Below are 14,937 nucleotides of genomic sequence, written 5' to 3' on the forward strand. Positions count from 1 at the left end.
GACAGGCAGACACGATTGCAGCGGTTGCAAGGGAAAATTGGTTGGTTGGGGTTGGGTGTTGGGTTTTTCCTCCTTTGCCTTTTGTCAGTGAGGTGGGCTCTGCGGTCTTCTTCAAAGGAGGTTGCTGCCCGCCAAACTGTGAGGCGCCAAGATGCACGGTTTGAGGCGTTATCAGCCCACTGGCGGTGGTCAATGTGGCAGGCACCAAGAGATTTCTTTAGGCAGTCCTTGTACCTTTTCTTTGGTGCACCTCTGTCACGGTGGCCAGTGGAGAGCTCGCCATATAACACGATCTTGGGAAGGCGATGGTCCTCCATTCTGGAGACGTGACCCATCCAGCGCAGCTGGATCTTCAGCAGCGTGGACTCGATGCTGTCGACCTCTGCACATTAACCTTATTGTGCTTTAAATGGTACGATCGAAACTGAGTGGGTCACGGAGCGTTCTTTTTCCCCTTATTTAATGGTCACTTGAGATCTGTTAAAATGGAGTAAATCAGATGAATGGAAACACCATTCATCAGCCTCATACATAAATAGGTGCAGTGTCTTCTGTATGATACTGGTTGTGGGGTTGAGCAACCTCTGCAGAGAATACCATTAGGTTCTTCCCCCCCACCACCCCGCCCACCCACCCTTCCACACTTATCTTTGCTTCCTCGAGAAGCACAATGCAAATATTTTTATAGATCTGTACACTCATATTTCTGGTATAATCTTTCCAAGTCTTCTCGGCACCCTGTCTTGAACTTGATATCCCTAACAAAAAGCAGCATGCAGTAATCCAAACAAGAGATAATCAAAGTGCGATAAAGGTTTAGCATAGCTTTTACATTTTTCAATGCAATTCCTCTTGAAGAAAATCCAAATACTAGAATTGCTGTTCTAATTCCAAGCCGTTTAATAAAGGCATTACAGAAAAAAACTGCTGGACAAAAAACTGCAAGTGCAGTTTTGTCCTAATAGATTCCACTCTGAATCCAAAACCTTGGTCAAAGTGGTATTGGGGGTTGTTACACCCATTCAAATTACTTTACAGCTTTGTCAAATAAACATTCAGGAAGTGTCTATACTCTCTGCAAGGCAGTTGATATAAAGATTGCTGCAAAGGGGTACTGTCGCAATTATTACTGTATATGCCGTTATATAGGATGATCCACTTAAAAATTTCATCTTAAAATCGGATTGTCCTATACCACGGGTCTGAAATTCTTACCATGACGATGAAGTCGCAACACTGCCGCCATCTTCCTGCTGACTCCCAATGCAATCTCCCGCATGCCCCATTAGTTATTTGCGAAGCCTCAGTGCTCCTCTGCGGGGTCCATCCACCTGGGTCTGACTGCTGTCAGCTCTCCACAGACGTTAAGAGGCCGGTTACTGGAGCTGACTGTGGTTTATTTTAAAATATCCATTTAAAATTTAAACCCTTAAATAACATTATTAAAATATTGTGATTTGCTTTTAACAGCATCCACTGGTCAGCGGTAAGTGCCAGATATTTTGGCGGGAGGGGGGTGTGGATCATCACTCAAAACCAACATTTTAGGTGGAAATTATGAGGTTGTCCTATAAACGAGTCATTATATACAATGGCATATATGTTAGATTTTTTTCCCACCATTCCTACTATATCACACGAGTTCCCTTTCTAAACTGTGTTGGATATTAAGCCTGTTCATATTTATTTTCAGTTAATTATTTCTATTAAGTCAGATTTCATCAAACAAAACCCACCTGCCCTAATGACAGAGGTACTGCATCTTGCGTATGTGTACGGCCAATCTTGATGATGTCTGCAAATTCCTTGGCCTTGGTCTCCATAGCGTCATGGAGTTTCTGTAAACCAGGCAAGAGCACCTCATGGACCTCCTTAGCAGCGGCAATATGCATGGCCGTTGGAAACGTGTCGTTGGAACTCTAGCAACAAGAAAAATGGGAGATCAAAATTAACTGAACACTTAGAATAATTAACACAACAAACTAATTTTTTTTTGACATACAGCACATTAACAGACTCTTCTGGTCCATGACCCCATGTCACCCAAATATGCCAATTCACCAACAATACATGTACATTTCTGAAGGGTGGGAGGAAACCAGAGCACCAGAGGGATCCCACACAGACACAGAGGAAACACACAAACTCCTTACAGATTTGATTCCGGGTTGTTGGCGCTGTAAAACGTTGCACAACCGCTAAGCTAACCGCGCTGCCCATGGTTTATAAGCTGCATTTCAAAATAACTGCATGGGAAATTCCTAATTTAGTCTTAAGTAATTGCAACTGTGGCAACCCACTTAGCAGCAAGCGAACTGGCTCCCAAAGTGGCGGGCGTGCTGTGGAAAACGTGGGAAATCGACCTGCATCCAACACAGGGTTTGATCTGGGCTGATGACATCACTGATGATGTCACATCCTATCCATGCGACAAAGGCAGATATGTATATAAGCCCAGCATGTAAGCCTGAAGGTGTCAGTCTTGCACTAGACTCCGTAGCCCATACATCAACTTGACAACGCGTACAGCGATTCCACAACATGTACAGCAATAACTATAGTTGCTCAGTATAGAATACTTTGCTACACAATCTTATTAAAATTGTGATAGTCGTATATTTGAAATAAATCACCAGGTAATAAAATATTTTTTTTAAACTGCATCTGCTGAAAACCTAAACATAAAAAAACAAAATGGCAGAAGCATTCAGCAGGTCAGGCGGTATCTTTGGACAGAGAAACTAAGTGAATATTTCAAGTCTGAGACCCTGTATCTGCTGAAAGGTTTCAAACATGAAATATTAATCCTGCTTCTTTTTCCACAGATGCTACCTGATCTGCTGAGTACTTCCAGCACTGGTGATTTGTTTTGTTATTTCCTATTACATACAAGACAGAAAATGTCATTCATTTACATGAGTAACATTAGGGTAACTTTGGACCTTGATGTCTATGTCTCGAAAGGACAGAACTGTGGTGGTGACCAGTACCTGGCTCTTGTTTACATGATCATTGGGATGGACGGGATCCTTGCTGCCCAGTTTACCTCCAAGGATCTGAATTGCCCTGTTGCTGATCACTTCATTCACGTTCATGTTAGTTTGTGTCCCAGAGCCTGTCTGCCACACCACCAGAGGAAAGTGGTCATCCAATTTTCCAGCAATCACCTGCATGATAAACATAGAAGGCTTCAATTTAAGGATTTTATTGCATGGAGGCAAAACAGCACCAAGCTTAAGTCAGACTTAGTGACAAAGAATATCGGAAGTTAAATTGTTCTTACCTTTACAATAGGAAGTGAAGAATGTTGCTCAAGTCAGAGAACATCAGACCAAACAGTCCATCCATTCTCATCCATCACCATTACCAATCCTAAACTGAATGCGGGCTGGGACGTCGCTTTGTGGAGCACCTTTGCTCTCTCTGCTGCAACAGCAAGGACCTCCCAGTGGCCAGCCACGTCAATTCCACACACCACGGCCACACCGACACATCTGTAAATGGCCTCATGCATGGCCAAGTTGAGACCATCCGCAAATTGGAGGAACACCAACTTACATTACGTCTCAGCAGCCTCCGACCAGACGCCACCCATCTTCGACTTTCCATTTCTGTTAATCACCACCCCCTCCCCACCAGTCTCTCACTTTCCCTCATCCCTCTGTCTCCTTTCCTCCAGCTTCCCATCCCTTTCCCTTCCTTCTCTTATCAGACAGCCACCCATCTTGGCATTCTGCCCTCTCCCCCTTATCACTTCTCTCTTTTCTACCCTCTCACCTGTAAAAAAAAACCTACCTGTTAGTCTCTGATCATACTCCTTCCCCCCACACATTTATATTCAGGCATCTGCCTGATTTTCAGCACTCCTGGTGAAGGACTCAGGTCTGAAACATCGACTGTTTCCTGTGAATACTACATGACCTGCCACGTTTCTCTTGCACTTTTGTGTACTGCACTAGAACCCAGCATCTGCAGGTTTTATTGTTTATCTCAACTGTTCATTTTCCTGCCCGAATCCATTTGTCTTTTTAAATAATATTATTCTATAATGTAATATTTGGAGCAGCCAACTTCTATATTAACTGAATATTTGCATTTTACTGCATAGTCCTGCCTGATGTTTGGAAAGTGCCACCCATTGGCCATACCAGAGCATGGCAACAATAGTGGCCGGAGGATCATTACAGAGACAGGGGAAGGCAAGGAAATAAAACTGTTTGTAATCACATTTATCTTTGACTATACCCTTAAATATTACGTACTCTGTATGACTGCACCAAAGAACTGTTATAAATTTTTTTCATGGGATTTCTTGGGAATGTAGTCAGGCCTTGAGATGCAAATGATTAACAGGGCACTTTGAAATGGACACATGAATAACCTTTGAGACTAAAATATACTGGACTGATGACTTGGCATCAATACCAATCATTTCAGTATTTGCTAGGTGCGTGTTGTTTAAATTTCAATTAAATATAGCAAAACCCCAGTATCCAGCACCTATTGGGATTGGCAGATGCCAGACAAGTGAATTTTCTGACTGCTTGAGATTGAACATTGCGTAATTGGTGAACTGATCGCTTGGAGGCACCAATTTTAATTTTTTACCTATTTATTTTCTGTGATTTTTTGCAGGTTGCTTGAATTCCAAAAAACGTGGATTTTACCGTACAATCCAAATTCCCACACACCTACGATACAAATTATTGTTGAAGAATGAAATACGTTTTTACTTTGTAATGAGAAATGACTGCTTTTCACCACAACAGCTAAACGTGAATGATTTAAAGGATCGTGCCACATTCAAAGTTTATGTAATAAAAACAGCACTGCCAACCAGAGAAGTACAGTGTAACAGGGTTCTCTCAGTCCAGGGAAGACACAACCCGTTTTACACAGAGATCCCGCTATACTGCCATGAAGAAGGCCCATCATTTACACTGAACCAAACAGCGGTGGCATAATGCGATTTGGCGCTGTGACTATTTCCGCTGCCGCTTAAAGGCGGGACTACAATGACACATTGTTTTCTGAAAACCATTCATTAAGTCAGCAAAATTCAAAAGTCTATACAATGTCCTCTCGATGCTTGGTACATAACACTTCGTCTCATATAATGCATGGTGAGTACAATAAGAGCACAGTTGGAGTGAACTGCTCAGTCAACATGCACCTGTGCAACTTGGTGAAGTAATCTGTGTATAACTTTAGTTTTGATGAAGTGCCCCAACCAAAAGGTTGACTGACCATTTCTACCCATGGATGTTTTCTGATCTAGTGAGTTCATCCATCAATTCTTTTGTTTTCTCAAAATTCCAATATCAGCAGCTTTTTGAGTAGCTGCTCTCAAACTGCCAGCCATCGCAAGAAAGGTAGTAGACTGCAAAGCAAGGTCGCACCTTTCCTTCGATCCATTTTCAAAAATGTTGTTCTCCTTGCAAGCTTTCTTGGAGCTCCTGCAATACCACTTCAGGTCGCCCCTGTTCTGTGATCTGCTTCAACACCTCTAGATTTGCCATCATTTCAATTCAGTTAAAATGGTTTTCTTCCCACACTACCCATGCATATTCCACCGTAGATTTTATAAATCATCAAATTACCTCATCTGCTGCCTTCATGATACTATTTGCAATCTTTGTGTCCAAGCCATAGTCCATATTCACTTCCGCAGCAGCTCTTTTCAAAATGCCAAAAGCTTTTATCATTTGGATCTGTGGACAGAATCAGTGGAAACAACATCAAATATCACTATTTTTTTCTTCTCTACTTCACAACAGAAAGATACTGCTAGAGTAATGTGTTTGGAAAATGTACCTTGATTGAATCAATAAAGAACAGAGTTTCTGTTGTGCTTTAGTTGTACACTTTGACAGATCATGCAATCCATTTCAGTTACAGACACTGCAAACAGGACCTGTGATGTAGTACTGGACAAAATTGTGATTATAATTCTCAAGGGGAACGGAAGCTCCAATTGTGTTTGCTGAATTACTTTCAAAATCCTGTTTTCCAGATTTCAACAGTTTGAAAACTTTCAATGATTCAGCAATGGCACAGAACCCAAAATCAAAATCGCATTTAAATAAAAACAAATGAAAATGAGTGACATGTTTTTCAGTGCAGAACTAATTATATAGAGCATTATTGAGGGAGAACATGGAACAGTGTGTACAGCTTTATTCTCCTTACCTAAAAAAAGAAATTGACAAGTATTTGATTAGTCAGGGCATTAAAGATTAGGGAGAGAAAGCCAGGGAGTGGGGCTGAGTGGGAGGATAGATCAGTTCATGATTGGAATGGTGGAGCAGTCATGATGGACCATTGGGCCTACTTCGGATTCTAAGGTGGTTCAGCTATTGTATTCATTTAAAATATAAATATCAAGGATATCAGGGAATATGGGGTTAGAGCTGGGGCATATCAGCCATGGTGTATGGTGGAGCACGTTTTAATGGCCAGATAACCTACTCCTGCTCTTGGTTGTTATGTTGTTAAATTATATTAAAACATCTTGGTAAAATTATTTTTCATGTAATCAGAAGAAAAACTGCTGCATAACACAATTGAAAAAATTCTTCTAGGATGCCAGGTTCCATCCATCTCCAAAATTTATTGTCCTATTATTCTACCCAATTATTGATAGGCCAGAGACTGCAAACGTCCCTTAACATTTCGAGAAGCAAATTGGGAAATAAAACTAAACACCCTGCAATAAAACAAGGGACAAGCAGAGATGAAATTTCTGATGTTTGGAAGGGTAAGAATCTTCCTTTAATATCCAGTAGTTGCCAAATACTTACTGGCATCTTCTCAGATGCCCCTCCGATTTTGAAGTTCATCATTGATCTCACTGTCTGGGCTCCATAAAACCTGTCATTTGGCACCTTCAATTCACCAAAGGTATCATACTCAATTCTGAATCCATCAGAACTTTCCTGCAAAAATTAAAAGGTTCACATAAAAGTGGCTGTATAATTTTCAAAAGAAATCTCAAATTCCATTAGACATAATGCAATGCTAAGCTTTAGAGATCATGGACAAAACTTCAGAAAGGACATCAAGGTTACAGCAAGAAGCCCAATCAGCTTACCAAGTCTGTACCAGTTCTGCAAGAGCCTTCAAACTAGCCTCCCTCTTTTGCTTTTTCTTCAGTCATGAGTTTCCTTTAAAGTCCCATCCCACTTTTTTTTTAAATGGAAAATGTAAATGATCATTTTAGGTTATTTACATGCATACATCCATCTCCAAAAATTATTGTCCAAGTTGCTCAATTGCACTACCTTAATATACAAAAACATACATTTATATGACACAATCAAATTGTAAAATATCCCAAGAATTTTTGCACAAGCATTATTTGATATGAGCCACGCGGTCAAGCATTAAGATGGGTGATCAACACCTTGGTCAGAAGCAAAAATCAACCATGACATGACAGAGACTAAATTATTAACTCCTGTCTTCCTTAAGCAACTTTGAAAGGTATCACAGAGGAGACAACAGATGCACAAAACTGAAAGGCTGAGCACATGAGGGTCACCAGTACAGATGTGTCAATTAAGTGTATCATGGCAAACAATGTTCAATGACCATGATGTATTGAGGTTAAATGTTTGTTAGAAGTGCAATCTACAAAATCAATGTACTCAGAAAACAGGGACCATTTAAAAACCTGAGTTTACAAGAGGAAAGAATTATACAATATCTCCTGAAGAAAGTCCTCATTAGAGGACAACAAACTAATCTCTACTATTTATAGCAATGTGGTCATAAGACTTGAGTGACCATCAACTCCACTCTGGCTAGAAATATTGGTAATCACTCAAAATAATCCTGGACAATCATTCTGCCCTTCAAAATGTATTTAACTTCTTCATTTATCCTCTTTTCTAATGTCTGGAGTGAAGGTGTGAACCAATATGAAATTTATGCTATGGCTTTAACTGAACCTTCACCAATCGTGAAACTGGATATTCTGGGATTTGTGTTCCTTATAGATGAGGCTGCTTAGGGGAGACCTGATAGAGGTATAAAATTACAAGGGGCATAGATGGGGTGGACAGTAAAATAAATTCCCCCATAACAAGGCATCTAAAACTGGATGGCATAGGTTTAAGAGGAGGAGACAGAAGGTTAAAGGGTTCTGAGTACATATTCAATTCAATTCCCACACCCTATTCCCTTACTGACATGTCTGTCCATGGTCTCATCTGTAAATTGGAGGAACAACTCCTCTTCTTCCACCTGCCATCCTGATGGCATTTACATTTACTTCTCCGGTTTCTATTAGAAACCACCTTCCATCTCCTTTCCTCTAGCTCTGTCGCTCTCTTCCCTTTTCCCTCTGTCTCCTTTCACAGAGCCAAAAACAATGATCACCTTTCCTCTTACCATATCCACTTAACACAGTATGTTTGTACACCTCCCCTCCCATTCTTCTCTCATTATTTCCCCAGCCTTTCATTCACTAAAACCTTGAGGAAGAGCTCAAGCCCGAAACTTCAGTAATACTGTATTTCTTAACCTCGTAAGGATGCTGCGACATTACTGCATTCCTCCAGCATTTCTGTGTTTTGACTACAATCCCAGTGTCTGCAGACTTTTGTCTTTCATTTAAGATAAGATAGATACTTCATGATTAGCATCGAGAATCTTTTGAGCATGGAATCCAAAGAGCTTGTTTTAATTCTGTAACCATGATTCTCAAAATTAAATGGAATTAATGAATCCTAAACACAGTTGGAACTTCATTGTGATGCACAGTACTTAAAAAAAGGTCATAAATAGAAGCATGTCTAATATCTAAACTATTAAAAACATACTATGTTAATTTAAGCAACTGTTTCAGTTTGAGATTCAAAGGGCTGAATAGGACACAGGTCAGCCATTGTCAAAATTGCCCTTTAATTCGACTGTGCAGAATTGTTGAAGGATGTTGAAGCAGATTTTATTTTCTGAATTAGACTTTGTGAAGGTAAAATGACACCAGAGCTGGGCTGATTTGTGAGCAATTACGTTGAATAAGTACCTTTCAATCATGGGCCTTGAAATCAGACAAATTGCATTTTCATGAAAATTATTCCTCCAACTGGATGTCTATTTGTTGCTTGGACAATAAATTGCTTACAGAAAGAGATCCCAACTTCTGGAAATTGTATTTCTAATTTGATTAGATCCCTGTTTAAAAAAAACTACCGAGTCCACTGTTAAGAATCCCAAGAAGGAGGTCTAGGACTTGCTGCCAAAGCCAACTGCTCTGCCTACCAAGCTCTTTCAGTCAGCTCTGGTAATTGGTAATTGCTCTTAAAATAATCCTGGACAATCATTCTGCCCTTCAAAATGTTTAACCTCTTCATTTATCCTCTTTTCTAATGTCTGGAGTGAGGTGTGAACCAATATGAAATTTATGCAATGGCTTTAACTGGACCTTCACCAATCGTGAAACTGGATATTCTGGGATTTGTGTTCCTTATAGATGAGACTGCTTAGGGGAGACCTGACGGAGGTATAAAATTACATTGGATATCAGCGATTCATCAAACGTCTTCCTGTTTCCTTTTCTATCTTCAGAATCGAGCACTAAAGATCAGAAATAGCCTCAATGATCTGACATTTTCAAACTCCTGAAGTGAAATCACCTCATTTGTTCCAGACCCAATAAAATTTATGCAATTTTATATTTGATGTCCTTTGATTAATTTCAAACTCTTCAACATAGGTTGAACTTACTGTTTAATATAAATATTAGAATTAATATGCTCATTATTGGGTAAGACTGTGAAACCAAAGTATAATTTGATGATGAGGATCTTTATCATTATTAAGGATTCTTTTGTTAGGAACATTCTACATTTTGACAATGTCAAGCAATTACCTTTTTTTCTTAATCATTTTATTAACATATTTGCTGGCAGTTATTAAAACATATTCTGAATATTGCTTTCATTTTACCTTTCCGAGAAAGTGTACTTTTCTGCATTTCACTAATTTATCAACAAAATTTAAACGTTCAAAACTAAAAACTATTTCTTAAAATAGGCACCAGATTTTAAACTAGTATTACGAGTCCAGAGGAACCCAAACCCCAGCAGCGATAGAAATTCACCAAGACAAACGGTTACTTAAACAAAAGTAATTTTTAATTTTTTTTAAACATAAAAATAGGATCAAACTTCAACTCATTACTGTTAACTTAACCTAACTTAACCCCCTTCTAATTCTAAGCGCACGTATATAAGTTCAGAAAAGTTCTTTGATTCACAGTCCAATCTCACTTCTCACTCCTCCAAGTCAACCGGTATCAGGCAATTCTTATACTGTGCACAGAATTTAACATTTATGAATTTTCACCAGGCTCTGGTGCTCAAAGTTTTTTTTTAAACTTTATTTATTCGTTCAAAATACAGAAAATAAGTAACATATATAACAATAAACAAAGCATGAATGTTATATTTTATATATATTAAAAAAAAGAAAGAAAAAAAAGGAAAGAAACCCGCCCCTCCTCTTTCAGCCAACTCTCCTAAGGAGAGCCATAAAGAAAAAAGAAGAAAATAAAGAAAAGTAAGGCATACATATTAAAATCTAGTCAATATAAATCAAAATGTAAATATTCTGAATATAACAACCACTTATTAATAAAAAAAACTATAGTTATCTGCGAAACATATGCAATTTTTTCCATTATTAAACAATATTTCATCTCATTATGCCAAAAGTCTCAAATTTAATCATTTCAGGTAAAATCATATCTCTACCGAACACATGTTTTTACCAAAGATCAAACTTGATAAAAATACACTTACGCTTAATCAGACTGTTTAAACCCCGAACATTAAAAGTAGCAAACTTCAACTTTGACATATCCACTAATATTACTAAAAACTAATATCAATATATAAAGACTCAGATCAACGTAAATAGGCCCTCCAATAGGAGAAAAAGAAACCACAAATTAAAGTCTAAATAAAATGAAAATTAAAAAAAGATAAAAAGAAGAAAAAAAAACCCCAAAAAACTACCAAAAGGTAGTAATCCCTAAACAAAAGTTGGGTGTGGATCACGCACCAGTGGCTGATGACTAGTAGAACATAGAGCAAATTTCTCCATCCCCAGCCAAACAAAGAATAACAACAAGATATCATAATGACATAAAAAGAAAATAAAAATAAAAAAGTTCTTCTATTCATCCAAGAAATTCCAGACTCAGCGACCCCATTTCAAGGAAACAGACTCTTTCCGTTCTCATTTCTCCCATTTCTTCTATTTCCAGAACAACCAGATTTTTCTTTAGGAGACAATGGTGGGCTACATCTTTGTCCTCTTACATCTGGCAACGAGTCAGCAAAACTCAGTGCTTCACTCTCATTCTCAAAAAACCGAGATTGAAAGTCTCCACAAAACACCTTCAACACTGCCGGATAGCGAAAAGTAGACTTATAACCTTTACGCCACAAAACATCTTTAACTGGATTAAATCGACGCTGTCGCTGAATAACCTCTTGACTCAAATCAGGATAGAAAAAAACTCTACTATTCTGAATCATTAACGGAGCTTGTCGTTGTCTCGCATTTTGCACTGCTAAACAAAGTATCGTTTCTCTCTCCAAATAATTCAAACATCGAATTATCACGGGTCTCGGTGGTTGACCAGGCAGAGGTCTTCTTCTTAAGGCTCTATGAGCTCTTTCCAATACCAGACCTCCAGAGAAAAATTCCTGCCCCAGTATTTGTGGAATCCATTCGGTAAAAAAATGAAGAGGGTCTTGTTTTTCCATACCTTCTGACAAACCAACAATCTTCACATTATTCCTTCTACTTTGATTCTCCAAATAATCTACTTTCCTCTCTAACTCCCTCTCACGTTCTCGTAATTCATTAATGGATTCTTCCACCTCCAACACTTTTTCTGTATTAGAAGCCACTTGTTGTTGACATTTCAAAAAAGCAGCCTGAAATTGTTTATAAGATCCTCACAAGATGCTTCCACACATATTTTAACTGTATCCAGTTCCAAACTGAGCCTCTGAGACATTTCATTCAGCCTAGGCTGAATGATGAGGCTTAGCTGTTTACACTGTAATTCAGAAAATCTCAGCCCCTCCTTTCTCTTGCGTAGTGGCAGAACCAGGTAACTGTAGCTCCTGCTGCATCTCAACAACAGGCAGTTTAACAGTTTTACTGCAGGTCTGGACTCCCAGCGACGGCACCCCGACTTCCTCAGGGGGCCAACGCTGTTCTCCCCCCGCAACCCGTTGTTGATTCAAAAACTCACAAAAAAGACCAAAATATTCAGATTGGAGTATATATATCCTGGGGTATTTCAAGCAATGGAGTCGTCTTCTTGCGTACCCCCTCGGCAGGCTGCCAGAATCAGGATCCACATCGGGGGCACACGCACCTTCCTCCTGAGAACGGGTAATTCCAGCGATGTCCTCCTGGTGAGTAGTAGTTATTTTTTCAGCTCCCACAGGAAATCTCTGTGGTTTAGGCTTAAAAGAAAGCAAACCTGAAGTTGTAGCAGACTGTTTAGGCTCTAAATCTTCAACTCTCTGAAAATGTAGTTTCTTCTGTACTCGAGGTTTAATCTTTTTACCATTAATAGCCATAACAATTCCTTGATACTTTAAGTTTTAAAAAATTTAAACCTGAAAACAAAGAGTTAAAAATGGGTTCTTAAAAGTCTGGCCAGAGAGGTCGAGATTACACGTCTAGACTCTAAGCCATCTTGCCATGCTCCCATGCTTAAAGTTAAATGGTTACTGCTCAGGAAGGTTCTTGTTGAGAGATTTGTTGCTTGTTGGACGCACACAAACTGATGAAGAAACTTGCCCCATCATGGGTTTTTCCAAATGATAACATCTTCTTCCAGATCACCACAGAGTTCCTCTTGTTTCCCTTATTTCAGGAGGAACACTCTAGCCAGCCATTTCTGCTTGTAAGGACCACAAGGGTTTTGAACAGGCTGAACTCAGAACTCACAACCCATCTTCAACAAGCCTGCCAGCTTATCATGTTCCAGTCCCAGCTGCTGATACTGAACTATTATACTCAATTCTCTCTCTCTCTCTCTCTCTCTCTCTCTAAGAGAAGAATCCTGTTTGCTTATTTTCCTCTCCTCTTGTAAAAACCATAACTTCTTGCAGGGCTAACCCAATCCTCAAAAGATCTTATCAGCACTTGAGCCTGAACTATTTATTTGAACCTGCTTTTTAAAATTCCTTCCAAAATAGTTTATTGTCTTTGCAAAGGCTTTGGTGCCTTAATGTCTCACTTTCAGGAAAGCTCTTGCATTTTAAATAAGATATCTTTTGTGAAGTGCTTCTCTATTTGTGAAGTGACCTACTCACTGCACCCCCACAATCTATCTCTTTTAAAGATATATTTATATATAATATAATCTGTCACACTAGCAACAATGAGGAAAACAATGAATGCCATTTAGAACTAAAAATTGAACAAGTTGACTAGATGTTATATAAAAGCAGTATTAATCTAGTACACACTGGATATTTTGAGCACTTTTAAGTGATTCTAAGAGACAAGATCTACTGCATTTAGAAATGGAACACTGATTAAGGATGGTGAACATGGTTTTGCGCAGAGGAAATCACATCCCATGAATTTGGTTCCCTTTTTAAAAAAAAAGTTGACCATGAAGATCAATGAGAGCTGGGCAGTAATAGACAAATAGGTGTAGGAGTAGGCCATTCAGCCCTTCGAAACAACACCATTCACTGTGATCATGGCTGATCATCCACAATCAGTATCCTGTTCCTGCCTTCTCCCCACATCCCTTGACTTTGCTATCTATAAGAGCTCTACCTAACGCTTTCTTGAAAGTATCTGGAGAATTGGCCTCCACTGACTTCTGAGTTGTGCACATGAATTTTAACAAGGCCTTTGATGAGGTATGCCCTAATAGACTGGTGCAGAAAGTGGAATCCAGGGTAAAATGACCAATTGAATGCAGAATTGCATTGATAGGTGACAGGGTGGTAGTGAATGTTTGCTACTCAAATTGGAGCCCTATGAACAGTGATGTGCCAGAGATCAGTACTGATGAAAATAAAATAAAATGTGAGTTTTAAAATGGTACCTGAAAGGGAAAAAGGGAGGGAGGGCTGCTGCATTCCTTTCTTGTTATTGCTTGGGAGTTAATAAGAAGCTCCTTATTTGGCAGAGTGTTGTGAGACTAACTGAGGAATCCCAAGATAATTTTAAGGAAATTGTACTTATGTGGAGCAGTCTACTCGAATGTTCCAGAAACTAGAGATTACGAACCGTAAATTAGGTGATATCGTAACCCACGAGTTAATCTCCTTTGTAGTAAGTTAGCAGCTTTTAACCGTGCTTCTCGCTGTAACAGAGTTCTCACGCTTTGCAAAGTGATTAAAAGTTTGTTTTTGCACCTGTATTCATGTTTGCTTTGGAGCAACCTCAGTTCCACTTTAACACAGAATCTACTGTTTGTCTCCTACATTAGCAACTTAATGACTATGTAGTTAGCATGCTTTGTAAGTTTGTGGATGACACCAAAATTGGTGGTGTAATGCTGTTGAAGAAGGTTATCAAAGATTACAACAGGATCTAGATGGGTAAGTGGGCCAAGGAATGGCAGACAGGGCAGTGAAGAAGATATTTGACACACTTGCCTTCATCATTCAGGACAAGTGTTGTTAAAGTTTGGAATTATTTCTGAAAACAATTGTTTGGAATACTGGGTTGCTGAACATTGAATAAAAATGTTGTTTTTAAAATTATTATTCCATTACAGAAGGCCTCTAAAAACTATGGCCTCCATTGGTTAGACACAAAAGTCAATCGCTATACTGGAACCCCTTCACATTCCCTTTCTAATGCTTAAGTGCGCCACTGCTGTAACTGTAACTCCCTAACTAACAGTATTTGATGTTCTGTGGAATTCAAGGCAGTAAC

The 14,937-nt window shown here is 39.1% G+C and overlaps 1 protein-coding gene across 2 annotated transcripts in view; it reads right to left on the minus strand.

Annotated features, from left to right (window-relative positions):
• fh (fumarate hydratase) overlaps positions 1 to 14,937 on the minus strand; it is a 37,028-nt gene that overhangs the window by 13,600 nt on the left and 8,491 nt on the right. For both annotated transcript variants that reach the window (XM_069931001.1, XM_069931000.1), the window contains exons 2-5: positions 6,801 to 6,935; positions 5,601 to 5,711; positions 2,991 to 3,167; positions 1,737 to 1,919 (exon numbers count right to left, since the gene is read on the minus strand). In XM_069931001.1, coding sequence (XP_069787102.1) covers positions 1,737 to 1,919; positions 2,991 to 3,167; positions 5,601 to 5,711; positions 6,801 to 6,842 — 513 coding nt within the window. In that variant the 5' untranslated portion in view covers positions 6,843 to 6,935. The remainder of the gene's footprint in view (positions 1 to 1,736; positions 1,920 to 2,990; positions 3,168 to 5,600; positions 5,712 to 6,800; positions 6,936 to 14,937) is intronic.

Source organism: Narcine bancroftii, chromosome 4, assembly GCF_036971445.1.
Source record: "Narcine bancroftii isolate sNarBan1 chromosome 4, sNarBan1.hap1, whole genome shotgun sequence".
NCBI lineage: Eukaryota > Metazoa > Chordata > Chondrichthyes > Torpediniformes > Narcinidae > Narcine > Narcine bancroftii.